General features: G+C 42.8%; 1 protein-coding gene across 1 annotated transcript in view; it reads right to left on the reverse strand.

The window, feature by feature from the left end:
* Window positions 1-1510: 1510 nt before the first annotated feature.
* Window positions 1511-17544, reverse strand: part of LOC107107217 (inter-alpha-trypsin inhibitor heavy chain H4-like) — a 70820-nt gene continuing 54786 nt past the window's right edge. The window contains exons 18-23 of the mRNA XM_015407477.1: window positions 13724-13843; window positions 8126-8297; window positions 7848-8002; window positions 6216-6303; window positions 3675-3696; window positions 1511-1612 (exon numbers count right to left, since the gene is read on the reverse strand). Coding sequence (XP_015262963.1) covers window positions 1511-1612; window positions 3675-3696; window positions 6216-6303; window positions 7848-8002; window positions 8126-8297; window positions 13724-13843 — 659 coding nt within the window. The remainder of the gene's footprint in view (window positions 1613-3674; window positions 3697-6215; window positions 6304-7847; window positions 8003-8125; window positions 8298-13723; window positions 13844-17544) is intronic.

The following is a 17544-nucleotide window of genomic DNA, read 5'->3' on the forward strand; positions in this document are numbered from 1 at the left end:
CTTTACTGCTAGTTCGTTATAACTGACATTATGGCACAAAGAGATTTTAATGTTTTCAGTTACTCAGATGACCACATAGCCTCACTACTGAACCAGCCCAATTGTTTTGGTGCAATCATGCATTCTGGTGAAAGTAATGTGTGTGGGGAAATTTAAAGGCCCAATCTTAGGAAAATGAGAATGGATACTCAAGCAGGGGCTCTAAGGGATTGTTGTAGGAATAAAATTATACCGGGGGGGTCATGTACTAAAAAAGCTCCAGTGATATTCCCCCATAATGACAAGTTTAGAGACAGATGGTTTGCAATCCTAAATCAGTGCTCTATGGATCTGATGATATTGTTAATTGAGACCGCGATGGCTGAAAGTTCCAGACTTGAGACAGATACCAAATAACTGCAAGAAAACATAAAAACCTCTTTAAGTGATAACTACTTTACAGCTAAAAAGAGCCACTTGGATAGAGAAATTACAAAACAATTTACAGAAGTAAAAGATGTTAAACTTAAGAAATTCCGGAGGGGTAAAAAGGATTATGATGAAAACAGAGTTTATAATTGGACAGCATTTCAAGGTACTGGTACTAAGAAGGCTGCGTCCTTTAATACCACTCTGGACACTGGTTCTGACTTAGATAAGACAATTACATCTGAAGGACAGAACTTCCATTCATTTGACATGATTGCCACATAACAACCTTAAACACTCTATAATGAGGAAAGAAGATAATTTTTTAGGTCTGGGCTGAGAACTGAGATCAGGGAAGAGATACAGAACTCAAGAAGCCACATCCTGCAAGAAGAAAAAATCTCTCAGAACATATGGTTAGTCAATCTATCTAAGGTGAAACTGAAACCAATTGAACTTTCTGTACTGAGTAAATGTTTTTCATTTGTGCCAACACCACCATATAATTCTTTTCAATTGGTGTGTGAAGTCCAACACTTGTTAAGAAAAATACGATTAGCAGACTATTTTAAGGAAGATAAGAAATGATTATGGCACTTTAAAGTCAAAGTTCACTTTTAATGGATTTTTTAACCATATCAGGAATGTACAGTTACACAATGAGATGCTGTTTGTGTCAATGGATGTCATTTCACTAACATTTCACAAGATGAAGCCCTTGAACTATTACATGAGGTGGTGGAAAAGAGAGAGAGTTTATATCCACCAACATCATTTCTGTGCCACATTGCAAAGTTGTGCTTAAAAAAGACCTTCTTCCAATTCCATAACACTTTCTTTCGGCAAGTGTTAGGCACTGCTATGGTCTGCGAGTTTGGCCCTGAATTGGCCAGTATATTTATGGACAAATTAGAGAATAATTATATTCTTCAGAATGACAATATCTATAAGAACTATCTTGCTTTATACAGAAGATATATGACATGAGATTTTATACAAAATAAACTATTTATCTTGCTTTATACAAAAGATAGATGCGATTTTATGTCTCATGTTTGATTGTATGTCTAGGCAAGGTTCTCCTTATGCTAGGATGTACTGCCTATGGAATTAGACAGGACGTTATCATGGGCCCTCCCAAGTTATAGCCAGATCCCAAAACCATGTTGATCACAGCAACTACACGGTCTGCACCAACGGTTAACTGGGCAAGAAGAAGACAAAAGTGAGAAAGGGGATGTAGATTTGTCTACTCCCTGGGAAAGGGTGCCTCAGTTGAATAGCTTCACCATCTAAAATGCTCCCCACTTCCACAACAAGCCATGAGATACTACATCACTTAGAATGCAGTGCATTTTAATTTTTGCTCTTGACTATCATGAATTCCATACCAATACAAGGCACCTTTCAGCTGCTAGCAGATAAAATTCTTAAACCAACTGTTCTCTCGTTTGGGTGCTTCTATTTAAAGGCTATCTAGGGTTATAAGTGATACATGCAAAAATATAGCTAAACAGAAATCTAGATGTGAGAAATATTTGCTGTTCTCTTGCTGCTTGGTTGGTTTTTTTTACTACCTGAACCTATTTACAGCACCCTCTTCTGTAGAGGAGGAAGAGGGTCATTAGCTTTCATTGTGAGTCCTCTACCTAAAATCTGCCACTCCCTTGTTCAGTTGAGAGAACCTTTTAAATGTTTTGCCTTGGTTTTTAGTGAGAAATGACTATTTCCTATTGACTTGAATAGAAATATTCACATTTTGAAAATTACTGATCCAAAGGGCCACAGTTCTAATTGTTGATGCTAGTGCACATCACTAATAAATAGCTTAAATTAATTAATAGTGGCTACCCCCAGTCCAATGGTCAATTCAAATGCATGGTGCAAACTATCAAACAGATGTTCAACAAATTTAATAGATGGTTCAGATCTTGATTTGGCTCTACTCAGTCTGAGAAACCCTCTTAATCCAGTTGGTGAATAGGTCCCTGGCATGCATAACTTCCTGATGGGAAAGCTTTTACGCAGCACTGCCAGTCACATCAGCAACACTGAAACCCAGATCACTGACTGATGTTTGTTGGAAATGAACCTCCAGTGTTGACAAGAAAACTACTGTGATAAATGGGCTGTGCCTTTTGCACACTTACAAGAGGGGAAGCATATGGAAATGCAGACCCATACAGGATTGGTACCTGCATCAATAACAGGAGCAATGGCTGAACCACATTCTTTTACAGTGGGAACACGAAGCAGAAAGGTGTATCACAGGGATAGGAGGCATCTGAGATAAGATTGTTCCCCAGTACCTGCAGAACATGTTGCTCTGAAAGGTGGGGACTCAGGGACCCTGATGGATATTTTATTATAATTGTATATCGATATGATGCTATTAAATCACTGGTTAAAAAACAACAACACTACTACCAGGGAAACCTGCTGTATGGAATCCCTGTTGCCACTGTTCTGTATTAGTAGTTGCAGCAGCAACGAAGGAATGACACAACCATGTCCCTGCTTGGAAGATGCCGTGTAAGAGCTGTTGCAGAGTTAGGAAGAAAATTTCTTTCCTGTTGCAGCATCCTGAGACTATAGTGTAGCAAAGTTTATAATAGCAAATGTGACATATTTGAAGGAAATTCATCAGGGGTAGAACATGGAAGCAGATTAGATATGAGGGCCTGGCATTTCCAATAGGAGAAAAAGAAAGAAATGGGAGCAGAAAAGCCTGCTGTGGTTGGACAACATATTCACATGAATATACTTCCTGCTGCAGAACACTGAGATTTCAGCTTTTATGTCAAATGAATAGAAAGGGATGGAACATGATGACAATCCAAGAAGTCAAATGAATAAAGACAGGGATAAAGGTCGATTTAAAAAAATTAGCCATCTTTTATTTGTTTTATTGTTTCTTTATTAAGACATCTATGTCCTGCACAACAATCTATATCCTTCAGAAGGCTTTCAATATATTTAAAGCTGATTATCTCCTATTTAAATTAACAAACATCATAAAAAAAACTTTTGTAAAAACCACCCATATTATATTGTGGTTATATCACTTTTATTGCCCAGTGTTTTCAAATGAATTCATCTCATTAAATGTTTAAATAATGAGCTCTAAATTCTCCATGAAATAACATTAACATTTCAGCATTAATATATATAAGGAGGTATGTTAAAGAGCAAAATTTGCTTGAAAACGTGATTCAAGGGCTTATATTCAGTGCCCAGCAGGAAACAGTATGTTTGGATGACTCTACCCTGTAATCTTTCTTTTGTTGCCTAAAAAATAAACAGAAAAAAAATTAATCCTAAAAGCAAAATTCTTCATCTACCATCTCTCTCTACTTGTGTACATATGTGCCATCATCACAACTTATTTATGGTAACCCCAGCAAGGAACTTCAAAGGGAAGTGAGAAGCAGACGTGGTTTAGTGTGGTGTGGTGCAGTGGTTAAGAGCGGCAGACTCTAATCTGGAGAACCAGGTTTGATTCCCCATTCCTCCACATGAAGCTGGCTGGGTGACCTTGGGTCAGTCATAGTTCTCTCAGTGCTCTCTCAGCCCCACCTACCTCACAGGGTGTCTGTTGTGGGTAGAGGAAGGCAAGGCAATTGTAAACTGCACTACTTGAAGTAGTGAAGAGCAGGGTATAAAAACCAATTCCTCCTCCTTCTTCCCATTGCCTTCTGATGGTCTCCCATCCAAATATTGAACCTACTTATGGGGTTCCCATGCCTTCAGTTTGGTGTAGTGGTTAAATGCGAGGACTCTAATCTGGGAGAACCGGGTTTGCTTGCCCACTCCTCCACTTGCACCTGGCTGGATGACCTTGGGCAAGCCGTAGTTCTGATAAGAGCTGTTCTTGAAAAAGAGCAGTTTCTGTCAGAGCTCTCTCAGCCCCACCTACCTCACAGGGTGTCTGTTGTGGGGAAGGGAAAGGAGTTTGTAAGCCGCTCTGAGACACCTTTGTTAGTGAAGGGTGGGGTATAAATCCAATCTCTTCTTCTTCATCTTCACTGGGGTTGAGAAATCCCCCAACCACAGCAGGCACTCCCCACCACTCAACTGGCTGGAGGGGGAATGATGCCAAAATGGGGGTGGGGAATGTCAGTAGCATCCCGGTGTGCTGATATCACTTCCAGCATGCACGGGACGTTATGTCATCACATCCCTCCCTTTCCCCGTGCCTCCCCCTGGAGCATTAAATGCTGCTTCAGCAGCATCTGAGGCACTATGACCAAAATGGGGGTGGGGAATGTCAGTAGCACCCCGGTGTGCTTATATCACTTCCAGCATGCACGGGACATGTCATCACATCCCTCCCTTTCCCCGTGCCTCCCCCTGGAGCATTAAATGCTGCTTCAGCAGCATCTGAGGCACTATGACTTAATGTACTCTGGTAAATATAATTCCCATAAAGGGAAACATTAAGATCACCTGGTGTTGGGCAAAATGAAGGGAGGAAGATGAGAAGGAAGATGAGAGTTGGCTTCCCATTCAAAGCCAGAGAAAATGAAAGCAGACATAATAATGGAAATGGGTGAGAGCAATTATTAATAATACAATAACACATAAACACATAATTGTTTGAAATGAAAATATAAAATTAAAAAGGGAGGCTATAAACATCGTTAGAAATAAAAATAAATACAAGTAATATCTGTTTAATGGAATGAGTTTCATATAGTTATGTTTTCCTATGTACACCCAGTTCCTTTCTCATGGGCAAGAACCAATGCAAGGTATTCCCCATTCACTTCAATATCAGTAGGAGATCTATGCGCTCAGCTACATGGTGCACACATATAAAGCATTAGTCCTTTGCATTATCTACTCTGAGTCTTCATTATATATTCCGTGAAGCAGTGTTTACTCTCAAGGAAGTGTGCACAGTATTGCAGCTGTCATCACTGTTATCTTTTGTTGGATCGAATCAGCCAATTCTTCAAATTAGTTATCTTTCACTGTCATTCACATACAACTACTGTTGTGGGGGAAGCACTTTTCTATAATATAATGCTAAGTACCTGAGGGCTGTAAATTATGTAACCATTTGGTTGGGGCAAATCATGTGGGATTTTTCAGCATAGTTGGCACTTTACTTGCTTGTTCCCCCCTTAATTCCTAAAATGCTGGAAGTCTGAGTCAGTCAACAAGGAAATCCTCCTTTATCGGTCCACCAGATGCCAGTGAGGCTGGTTATGATTACTCAGGAATGAGTAATTACAACTTTGTGTGTGTTTCAAACATTCCTAGGATGAACTCGGGCCGTACAGCACAGGTTCTGATGCAGAGGCAGGCCTCAAAGAAACGGGGCCCAGCCTAGCCTGATGCCAGGTGACATGGAGCTGCTGCTGCATCATGGTGTAGGGACAGGGGAGGGGCTGTGGCTCAGCAGCAAAGCATCTGCGTGGCATGAAGAAGGTCCCAGGTTCAATCCCTGGCATCTCCAGTTTGAAAGGTCAGATAGGAGGTGATGTGAAAGACCTCTACCTTAGACCCTGGAAAGCTGCTGCCAGTCTAAGTGAACAATACTGATCTTGATGAACCAAAAGGTCTGATTCAGTATAAGACAGCTTCATGTATTCATGTACGTATGTATTCATTTTCGTGTCAACAAAATTTCGTGTCAACAGCTGGTCACACCCAAAGTATATGAACGTGTGAGATGCATGGTGCCAGGGAAGATAGAATTATCTGAGCATTTTTAGCTCAGGGAAAACACAAAGAATTTTGAATGTGTGTTACGAACTGGAGAATTCTCTGAAGAGTATAACATTCTTTGCTGTATCTTTTACCTGGAGGTGTCATACTTTCGTCCTTGGACAACAATTTGTCTCCAATTTCCAGAAGGACTTTCAAAATGTGTATTAAAGTAAAACTGACCTGGGGAAAAGAAAAAATAATCATGTGTCTCAAAAAAAAGCTGCTACATTCCAATACCAGATTATAGTTGTCAGATTTTAGGATACAGTTGTATGCAAATAAAGATGAATGTCAAGATAATTTGACATCCATTTTTTATTTGACTGTTATGGTATCTTTGTGTGTAAGAAACATATTATGGCTCTTGCAGCCTGACAGGACCCAAGAAAAGAAATACTACAGTTAGACCTCAGTTAATTTAAAAGAGGTGCAGGATTTTTCATTCGCATGCCAAACCACAATGAATATGGGTGGGGTTTTTTGGGGGGGTATTTTTGCATTTGTGTGTGTGTGTGTGTGTGTGTGTGTGTGTGCGCATATGTGAGTGTTTGTGCCCCCGTGCCTGGAAGTCATGGCAAACTCTGACAATTCCAACTGGGGCATGGAGGACATTCAGAGAAGTGGCTTGATAGCCTGCCTCCACCTTCCAATTGGAGGTCTCCCACCAGAGGTCGATTCGGGGGGGATCGCAGTTCCCCCGGGTGAGGTGCGGGGGGCAGGGCACACAACAAAGCCCCACCCCCTGCTTCTGGCCGGCCCGCTTCCAGCCCTCATTCAGCCAGGAGGAGGCAGGAGAAGAGGGAGGGTAAGTTGCTTCCTCCCCGCCTCTCCCCACCCCTGCCTGCCTGGGGCCAGGGAGGGTCTTGGTGGGGCTTCCTCGCACTCCCACCGGCCTTGCAGGTCCACTGCCGAGCCTTATGATGTCAGGGGGTGTGGCATACGCTAATGAGTTAGGCTAATGAGTTCCCCTAGCTCTTTTTCTACGAAACGACCCCTGTCTCCCACTAAAATACTTGGCAGGGTTGGCCCTGCTTAGCTTCCAAGATCTGATGAAATCGGGGTTGCCTGGGCTATTCAAGTCAGGGCAATGTACATGGTTTTAGTGCTCCCAATTACCTCCTTAAATTATGGCTTCAGAGTAACTGAGTGTGACAGAAAGGTTCTCCACCTCACTCAGAGTGGACCCAGGGAGAGATGACAGAATGTTACGGGAAATTTGACAGTTAGGTCAGTTAGAGCAGGGAGAGCTGTGTGAGAGGAGGTGGGTTTGAGTCTGTGAATGAGACAGCATGAGGCCTGTAAGAATGAAGACAGTTAAGGATAAGAAGTTCAAGTGTTGAGAAGCACAGGACCTGCTTGCAGGCTCACATGGGGTGGAGAGGAGGCCAAGATGTCATGGGGGCCATCTTTAGTTGGTGTGCTGCAGGGCGACCTGCCCAGGACCCTCTGTGGTGGTTAGGGTTGCTAGGTCCCTACCTGGCATCCAGCAGGGGTTGGAAGCTCCATGTCCAGGAGCTTCATGCGTGCACCATGATGTCTTCACCTGGAAGTGATGTCATTGTGCTGGTACCATAGAGTTTTAATGCCGAACACTAGAGCGTCCCCTGACAATGTGTTCAGCACGATGACGTCACCTCCACATGATTGTTGGGAGATTTTGACTAACTATAGATAACTATAACATCTTCACTTTACTCAGCTATTACAACTCAGTTTATACATACCAAGAAGTCCAGTTACTTGGTTAGAAAAATGTTCACTCCCTATGAAGGATAATCCAAGGAAATGTTCAGGAAACTTCACATAGGATATTTTTATTGTGATATTATCTGCTCCTGATATTGAAATACTTTTTTCTTCTTCAATGATAACCTTCAACCTATACAAATAATCATAATATTTTATATGTTACTTAATATAGCTGAACCCTGTCCAAAAAGAAATTATTTAAAGACAGACTCAGAGCTACTATCTTGAAATGAAACACAGAAGAAAAGCTTACCCCTGGACTGTGAAAGACATAGCTGTTGTCCATGGGAGCATGGTTGCATTCCCATTATCATTCAGCACAATATGATCCTTTGATACATTAAGCTTCACATCAGCCTTCTGATAAGCTACTTCAAACTGCTTAAATTGCTTCTTTTCTCCTAGCTGGCCAGTCACTTGGATCCCTAAAAACATACGAGTCAAAGAATAAAGGGTTAGAAATAAGAAACATATCATAAAGTATTTGCCAGGTATACTGCAGATGTTAAAATATAACAGAAACCTAATTATAACATGAATAACAAATAACTGCTATGGAAAATGCATTTTTCTTTGGAGGTTTGAACTGAGCAAAGACTTCATCTTAAGTTTTTAACAGGAGCATCAGGAAGAAGGAGGGACAGTCAGCTGGCAAGTTTGGTGTAGTGGTTAGGAGCGTGGACTCTAATCTGGGAGAACCGGGTTTGATTCCCCATGTCTCCACATGCAGCTACTGGTGAGCAGTAGGTTTAGAACAAGATAAAAAGAAGTACTACTTCACCCAAAGAGTAATTAACATGTGGAATTAACTGCCACAGGAAGTAGTGGGGGCTATAAGCACAGACAGCTTCAAAAGCAGATTAAACAAATATACGGAGCAGAGGTCCATCAGTGGCTATTAGTCACAAGGTATAGATTGAACACTATGTCTGGGGCAGTGATGCCCTGTATTCTAGGTGCTTTGGGACCAACAGTGGGAGGGCTTCTGAGTTCTGGCCCCGCTCTTGGACCTCCTGATGGCACTTGGTTTTTGGTCACTGAGTGAAGCAGCATGTTGGACTGGATGGGCCATTGGCCTGATCCAGCTTGGCTTCTCTTATGGTCTCTTATGTTCTTATGGAATATGCCATCCAGAGACAAATTGTTTGTATAAAAGAAGATAATATTGCAGTCTTTAAGTTACTAATGTAATATAATCTTAATGACAGTTTCATAAATACAAATAAAGGGGGGGCATGGAGAAGTTCCAATTATCTAGCAGTTTGGAATTTGGACACAGTTACATTTTCAAAAATATGCATAAGTCGGGATGCTTCTAAAATTCTTCTCATCCAATTTTCTTCCTGGATTTTAGGATTTCAAATAGTCTGGTCTTGTTCCTGAAGCAGAACTGATAACATCAGGAATCCTTCAATACTTTATTTCTAAACGGTGTACCCATTTGTTACAGGTTTCCTTTTAATTCCTTCATGCTTTCACCTATCATATACATTTATGATATAAAAATGCACCGTGATAAAACTATAAAATGAGTAATTTCAATGTATTCACACCTATGATTGCATCAGGATTCTTTTGGTGTGAAATTTTATTAATTCATAGGTGTACTTATATGCATTGATGAAACACCAGAAAGACCATCTTGGTGCAATCATTTATATCAATCAATATTGCTTTTTTGCTGTGGTTTATCTATGGACAACACATATTAGATATAATGGGAGAGGGAGTTGCAAATGAACTGAAGGAACTCAAAGCCATGGCAAATTGTATATGCTTCAATTCCAGAATTTAGAATTAAGAGAGTGGAATGCAGTGCTTAACTACCTTCCAGAACAATAACAAAATAGAAATGGAGAAATTCACCTTGTATGCCACAAATCTTCTGTAGATGTAAAGTACCAGTAATCTATTCTGAATTTTGTTTAAAATTCATTAGTAGGCACATTTTCAACAAACACTTATTCTTTTACTTTACATTTTACTCTTTGCAATGTGTATTGACCAGACAAAACCTTCTAAAGCTAAAAACAGAGGCTTTGTTCAGCCTATCCAAATCAGATGCATGCTTTCTGAAGACAAACCTAACAGAAAGGCAGGCTCCAGAGTCTTTTGATTTGGCACATATGCAGTACGCTGTCAAGGGGGGAGGCAGGCCGTGGAGTTGTTGCAATTGCATGTGTGGAATAGGCAGGGATGGACTGGGAAGCAAAAATGGCCCTGGAAAAGGGCTTCAGAGTGGCCCCCTTGCATGCTTCTAGTCAAGTTTAAGGGCAGAGGCCTGTAGGTAAAAGGGTACAGAACTAAAAGCAGAACGAAGCGAGGGGAGAGGGTAGCATCTTCTCTTGAACAGAACTCAAGGCTGGGTTTTTATCTCACTCTGTCTCCAAGGAGCTCAGAGCAGTATACATAGTTCTTACCTCCCTCATTTTATTCTCACAACAACCTTGTAAGCCAGGTTAGGCTAACAGAGAGAGAGAAAGACAGCAACTGGCAAAAGGTCATGAAGCAAACCTCATGGCTGAAAGGAGATTTTGCCCACTGATGATTGGCAGGCAGTTGCCACGGAACTATAGGAATCCTTGGAAACTCTATGGTTTTACTTTAGAGTTAATGGGGATTCCTAGAGCTACCCAATGTAACTTCTGGGGTTTTTTTTACCAGAAGTGATGTGACACCACAGTTTGTCATGAGTTTTGGGGAGTCAGGGAATAAGAGAGACTGCCTAAAGCCAACTAGTGTGAATATGGTGAGATGAGAACTGACAACCTTGCAAAAGACATGAGATGCAAGAACAGGCTGTGAGATTTCTATTTAAAACTCAAATGTAACCAAGATAAGCACAGAGGGACCAGTCACCAGAGAAATAATTGGTGAGCATATTTTAAGTTTTACATAGAAATAGCCACAGACTGTACTACTTGCATTTCATAGTCTTTTCTCTAAAATTCCATTTGTGCATATGTGCATGCACGCACGTGTGCTGATTAGGGTTATCAGATGCAGATTTGGAAATCCCTAGAGATTTGGGCTGGAACCTGGGGAGGGTGGGCTTGGGGAGAGGAGGGACCTCAGCAGGGTATAATGTCATAGAGTATACCCTCCAAAGCAGCCATTTTTTTCCAGAGGAACTTATCTGTGGTCAGTTCTAATACCAGGAGATCTCCAGTCCCCACCTGGAGGTTGGCAAGCCTACCTTGGGCCACTCATATTTGCTTGGCCTAACCTATATCACAGGGCTGACCTTGTGATGAACTAGAAGAGGGGAGAACCCAGGGTTCCCAAAGGTCCTCTTTTTATGTCTTCTTTTTTTGTGTGTCAGTCCTCTTTTGGGCTCTTTTTTAAAAAACTGATGAAAATGTCCTCTTTTGGGGTTGGAAGGTTAGGAATATTCCTAGTTAGCGGCAATTACCAAAACTTAAATAGTAGGGGTATTTAAAATGAGATTTGCCATAGTGATCACTTGTTTAAAGTAGTCAGTTGGGAAATATGTCCTCTTTTTTGCTTTTCAAAATATGGTAATCCTAGGAGACCCCCTTTGGGTCCCCACTGGTGAGAAAAGCAAGATATTTAGTTAGTTAGTTAGTTTATTTATATCCCGCTCTCCCTGGCAAGCGGGCTCAGGGTGGGTCACAACTGTGTATATTGGCTGCTACCATCATATGAATACAATAATTACTAGAACTTTATTATGATTTTATAATGGTTTTAACTGCAACTATGTTTTAATGCAATTATCTGTTTTATGTGAGCCACCCTGAGCCGGCTTCAGCCGGGAGGGTGGGATAAAAATCTGAAAAATAAACATTCCATTAAATTAACAACATTTCTTTGTTAGAACAAACAATACAAGCAAAGAACAAAACAGTTAATCAATTTATTAATAATAGCAGCTAAAATAACAATAGCAAAAAATTGGAAAAACAAAAATCCACTGTCATTAACACAATGGATCCATAAAATATGGGACATATTCATGCTCGAAAAACTCTCAATTTATGACTCAACAATTAAAAATGAATGTGAATTCTATAAGCCTCTTAGTATTTGGAATCCTATTCTAGAAAAAATATCTTTAAATACTTTTGATTGGGAAAGCATAGCCAATCCAAAATATAAAATAATGTTGTTTAATTAACATTTAATGGAAAAAGACAACAAAAGTTAAACTCAACAGTAAAAATAAAAAAAAATTATTATACACATCTGACTTCCTATAGATTGACATGTTCAATAAGTGTATTGATATTGGTAAAGTTTTAGAAATTGTGACTTATATACCTAATCCTGTTCTTTATTGTTATTTGAAAATTATGGTTGAAACTATTGTGTTTTGTAATGTATTGGAAAAAAACCAATTAAAAATATTATTTAAAAAAAAGAACAATACAAGCAAAACTAACATTAAAAGAAATTACAAGCCGAATTTCAGTCTAATCAGAATAAGATGGCAACTATTCAAGGCAGTTCATAGTGCCTCCTGCAAGATGCTGAATTAGGTGGCAGTTAGTGGCAATCTGTTCCGATGATGCTCTGTTGACCTCTTTGAGCAGGGCAGATCACAGTGGGCAGTGTAAGCACCGCAAGCAGTGTAAGTAGGGGAGGCAAGATGAATTAGGCGTCCGCCACCTCAATCAAAGGCCTGATGGAACAGTTCCATTTTACAGGCCCTGTGGAATTGTAATACGACCTGCAGGACCTTGATCTCAAGTGGAAGCATGTTCCTCCAGGCCGGAGCCGGGGCAGAAAAAGCCCTGGCCCTGGTTGAGGCTAATCAGACATCTTTCGGGCTGGTGACTACCAGGAGATGTTGCTCTGCAGAGCATAAAGCTCTCTGGGGCACCTACGGGGAGAGACGGGCCCATACGTATGTTGGTCCCTGACCCCATAGGGCTTTCAAGGTTAGTACCATAACCTTGAATCAAATCTGGTACTCAACTGGCAGCCAGTGTAATTGGCACAACACCGACTGAATGCGCACACACACAAACATCACCATCAGCAGGTGTGCCACCGCATTTTGCACTAGCTGCAGTTTCTGCGTCAGGTTCAAGGGCAGCCCCACATAGAGTGAGTTACAGTAATCCACACTGGAAGTGACCATTGCATGAATCACTGTAGCTAAGTCCTGGGAGGTGAGATAGGGAACCAGTTGCCTGACCAGTCACAGAAGACTGACCTGGTAACAGTGGTGACCTGGGCCTCCATGGAAAGCGAGGCATCCAGGATCACCCCTAGACTCCTCACCTTCGGTATTGGTGTTAATGGTGCCCTGCCAAGGGCTGGGAGTTGGATTCCTGATCCCAGACCCCCAATGTTCTGGTACAGGACCTCTGTCTTCGCTAGATTTAGTTTCAGCTAACTCTACTGTAGCCATTCAGCCACGGCCTCCAATGCCCTGTCCAAGACATCTGGGGTGGAATCCAGTTGGCCATCCATCAGCAGATAAAGTTGGATGATCAACATACTGGTGACAACCCAGCCCAACCCCCCTGACTAGCTAGGCAAGGGGGTATATGTAGAAGTTAAACAACATTGGCAAGAGGATCACCCCTTGCAGTACAATGCATTCCAGCTGGTATCGTGGTGAGATCGTCTCGCCAAATAAATGAGTAGCAATAGCAACAACAAAACAATAACAATAACAGTGAATTCTAGCTTAGGCCCAATGGTGAGCAGTTGCTGACAACTTCCTACTTAAAGGCATTGAAGCTTATGGGGAATGATGTCACATACAAAATGTTTCCAGAGGGCTTTCAACCATCGAACCCACAAAATGTCAGATGGAAACAGCAGAAACATCTGACATGGAAGGTAAAAAGTTGACAACTGTTTATGTTGTAAGACATACCTTTATCTGGATCCGATAGTAGGTACTGCAGACCAGGTATCTGTGAATGCGCAGTGACATTTAAACAAAGGACGTCGTTTTTACCAAGCAGCTGCAGGATGAAATGTGGATATTGTCCATCTGGGGGAGGACAGGAAGAATTTTTTTTAAGTATGACTAGACGTTCTCCTACTCCTCCAGAATGATGCTGTCTTAATTTTTGTAGCTAATAACACTTTAAAAGAATTCCGCTCCATTTGTACAATTGTTGTGTCAATTGATATAAAGTATTGCCCTCACGGAACAAGGCAGATACAGATTACAATAAGAAACAAATTCTACTTGCAGCTCCAGTTCTTATGTGGGATGGAGAGGTTTGGCCAGACGCCTACAACCCCGTGTGAAATGACCACTCTCACAACATATTTTGGAAAATAAGTGGATAAAATTGGCCACAACTTTATTGATTACAGCTGTAAGAAGCATTGGCACAGCATGGGTCCACTGGATCAGGATCATCAGCTGACCCCACGCCAGTCGATGTACCCCATCACCCAGCCAGCTGGCATGGGTGAAGATAGCGGAATGGCAGGTTACCAGGGATCACGTGGATGACTGCCCTTCATGATCTCCCCTGCCATCTGGCAGTGAGGGCAAGCACTGTTAGTCCTTGTATAGGCTTTCTCCCATCAGCCCTCACACCGACCCCTTAAGGTGGTCCCCAAATCTGGTAAATGGCATGCAGGCTGATTTTCGTAAACGGATTCGGCCCCATGCTGTTACTGCCACAAGAGCTGGGCAGAACCCCCCATCCAGCTCCGAACAACACTCCTACAGCTGTAGCCAAGATAGTAGGGAATGTCTAAATCCATGCCGTCAGATGTCCATTCCCCAAGAAAACATATGTACCCCATCTGACCGAAACAGAGCCCCTAACTTGTGGGAGATGTCTGGGTGGCGTATCCAAACACCCCCTGCAGCTTCCACTGCCCTGCCCAATCTGCCAGACACCTTCCACCTTGCCACATCCACCTTCCCGGGATGAGTGGCTCCCCTCCACGAGTGACACTCCAGCCAATCCAACCAAAAAAATAACTGTGTTGGCCAAATCCACCCTCAAGAACGCCAGGTCAGCCAGCACCCAGTGTACAATGGACACCCTGGTCTGCTCCATCAAATCATTCTCCCCGAGCTGTAGCACCAATGTGTCAGGAGGTCAGTTCAACGCTCTACTATGGTCTAACATGGGTCCCTTTGACCCAGCCATGTAACTTGAATAATGGTCTCCAGTCCTAAATCCTTGCCCCATCTGGATGATGTTGCATACAATCCAGCCCAATGAACAATACTGTGCCTAAAAATCCAGACTGTCCTGTGTGGTTGCCCTGGAACCGAGGAAGGCCAAAGAACATCTTAATGACCACCCTCTATGTGAGGTCTGATGTAAGCCTTGTAGGCCTTAGAGCACCATCGCCCTATGGCTTGGATGCATGCTGAGGGAAGCCCGAGGACTGCAGCCATGGTCGCTGCCTCGATCTTAAAGGAATGGGGCCCAAATCCTCGGTAGGGCAGACCCAAGGTCCCCACTGCTGCCCTCAATACACCCCTAAACTGATATCTGGTCAATGGGGATCCATCTCGATGGATGAGTAAAGGACCACCCTTATGGGGCTGCACAGCTAAAAATGCCCTTGTGGCCTGCACTGGGCATGGCCCCCCCCCGGTAGGGGCCCTAGATGTTCCCAGGCCCCCTTCCCCAATTGGTCAGTCTTTGACCTCCTGATGAACAATGATATCCCATTTGCTAAGATATCCCACACCCCCAGGGATGTGTTAGTGAAGGATGTCTTGGAGCTTGTCACCAGGTCCCCCACCCGCAGGGCCCCAAAAATGCCAAAATTAATGAGGTTTCAAATAATGCCATTTCGTAAGGGGACCAGCACACAACCGGGAGCTCCTGCTAAACCCACACCAGCATGTTAAAGGTCAGCGGCCTGCATCGGTCAGGTGGCCATGTGGCAAGGCTCCACCACCCTTTGACTGCCCTATGGGCTGGGAATGAGTTACATGGGTCAGGGAACCCTTGTGCCTTACTAAAGAATGTAATGGCAGCCAGCCACGTGTCCCCGGATGCTGTTATGGGAGAACCCCTGATCCTGGAGGCTTGCTATGTAGCAAAGCACCCAATCGCCAGACACGGGCCACATCCGTGGACCCCCATATTCTGAGGAAAAATTGAAGAAGGCTTCCACCGCCTTGGCCTAAGTGTTAAAGGTGGATGGAGCAATGGAGCCATAGATGCACCGCATTATGGTACCTTCCCAAGATCCCAAAGCTCCTCCAGAAATGGATCTGAAATGAGGATGGCTTCTGGTGCCAGGGCGCGGAACCACTCTTCCTGCAATCAAGACAAAGCATCCACTATGCTGTTATCCACGCCGGGGACATGATGTGCTGAAAACGTAATGTTATCAGCCATGCAGACCAAAACCAGTCTGCGGACGAAGCGCATCATCCTTTCCGACTTGGAAGTCTATTTCTTCACAACCCGTACAACTGCTTGATTATCGCACCCAAAGGCTGGGGTGGGGCAGGCAAGCAGCCGGCTTTTTCTTTTTAAACCTCCCATCCCCCAACTGCTCTGGTGGCTTGCCATTGGCCTGGAGAAGGGGAGGGAGGTCCTGACTTTCCCTCCACTCACCACCCCCACCCCCATCCAGCATCTGGCCACCTCTCCCTCCACGCCCAGCCCCGCAAATGACGGGCCATGCTAACTCGGGCCCTTCTTGCTAGTGAATAAATTAAGTACAACCAATGAGGTCAAGCCACATGTAATAGAAGGATCCATGTGCATTTATCCCCATGTCCCCCTTGTCAAATATAAAATATAGAATGTGGGAGAGTCTATTTTAACAGTAATGGAGCATAAAGATGGGAGGAACTAAACACAATGCCTTTTTCCCTATCTTGCATTCCAATGCTTTAAGCAGTGTTCCTCAATGTGGGGCTATTGTGCCCACCAATGTTTCCCAGTGCCCACTTTCCTCTCCCTGAAAACACCTATTCCCCAAAGCAAAAATCCAATTCTGGTTTTCCTCAACCTCTTTGGAGTAGGAAGTACTTTAGAACCTTAGGAGATTTGGAAATGGCTGCCCCAAGCATAGCAAGATGCCTGGCTTAAAACTTCCTAACCTTTTAAATTGCTCTCTCCTGGCAGCAATTTTGTGATTAGTACTGCCTAGAGATGTAAACATTCAGGAAAAAAAGAAAATTGAGGCACTCCCTGCCCCCATTCCCCCCCAAAGGATGTTTATTTCCAATTCTCCCCCAAATCTGCTTTTTCCGGGGGGGAGGGGAATGGCAAAAAGTTTTTTTCCATTCCTTCAAAATTTCCAGAAATATATTTATTTATATATTTATTTATTATTTGTAGTTATACCCCTCCTTGCCTGACAAGTGGGCTCAAGGCGGCTAACAAGATTAAATAACATAACAAAAAATCAAGACAATTAATAAATACAATATCAGTTAAAACAAGTGTGCAACAGCAAGTACAGAACCAACTATGGCAGTAATCCAATCAAATCCCAAGATAGGGGTAGTAACTAGCAGGAACTCTAGCCAGGAGATGGTCTAAGTTCGGCCAGAAGATGTTCCAGGGCACACCCTGTAGTTCAATGGGTCATAGGGACTACCCTTTTTAAACAAAGGAACAATTATAGCCAAGCCCCAGTCTTTAAGAATCTGAGTTGAAGCATCTATATAGGAGAAAAGATTTGCTAAGACTGGAGCCCACCAATCTATGTGCGATTTTAAAAGCTCAGCAACTATAAAGTCACCTC

This window comes from Gekko japonicus, unplaced genomic scaffold, assembly GCF_001447785.1.
Source record: "Gekko japonicus isolate JY-2015 unplaced genomic scaffold, Gekko_japonicus_V1.1 scaffold728, whole genome shotgun sequence".
Lineage (NCBI taxonomy): Eukaryota > Metazoa > Chordata > Lepidosauria > Squamata > Gekkonidae > Gekko > Gekko japonicus.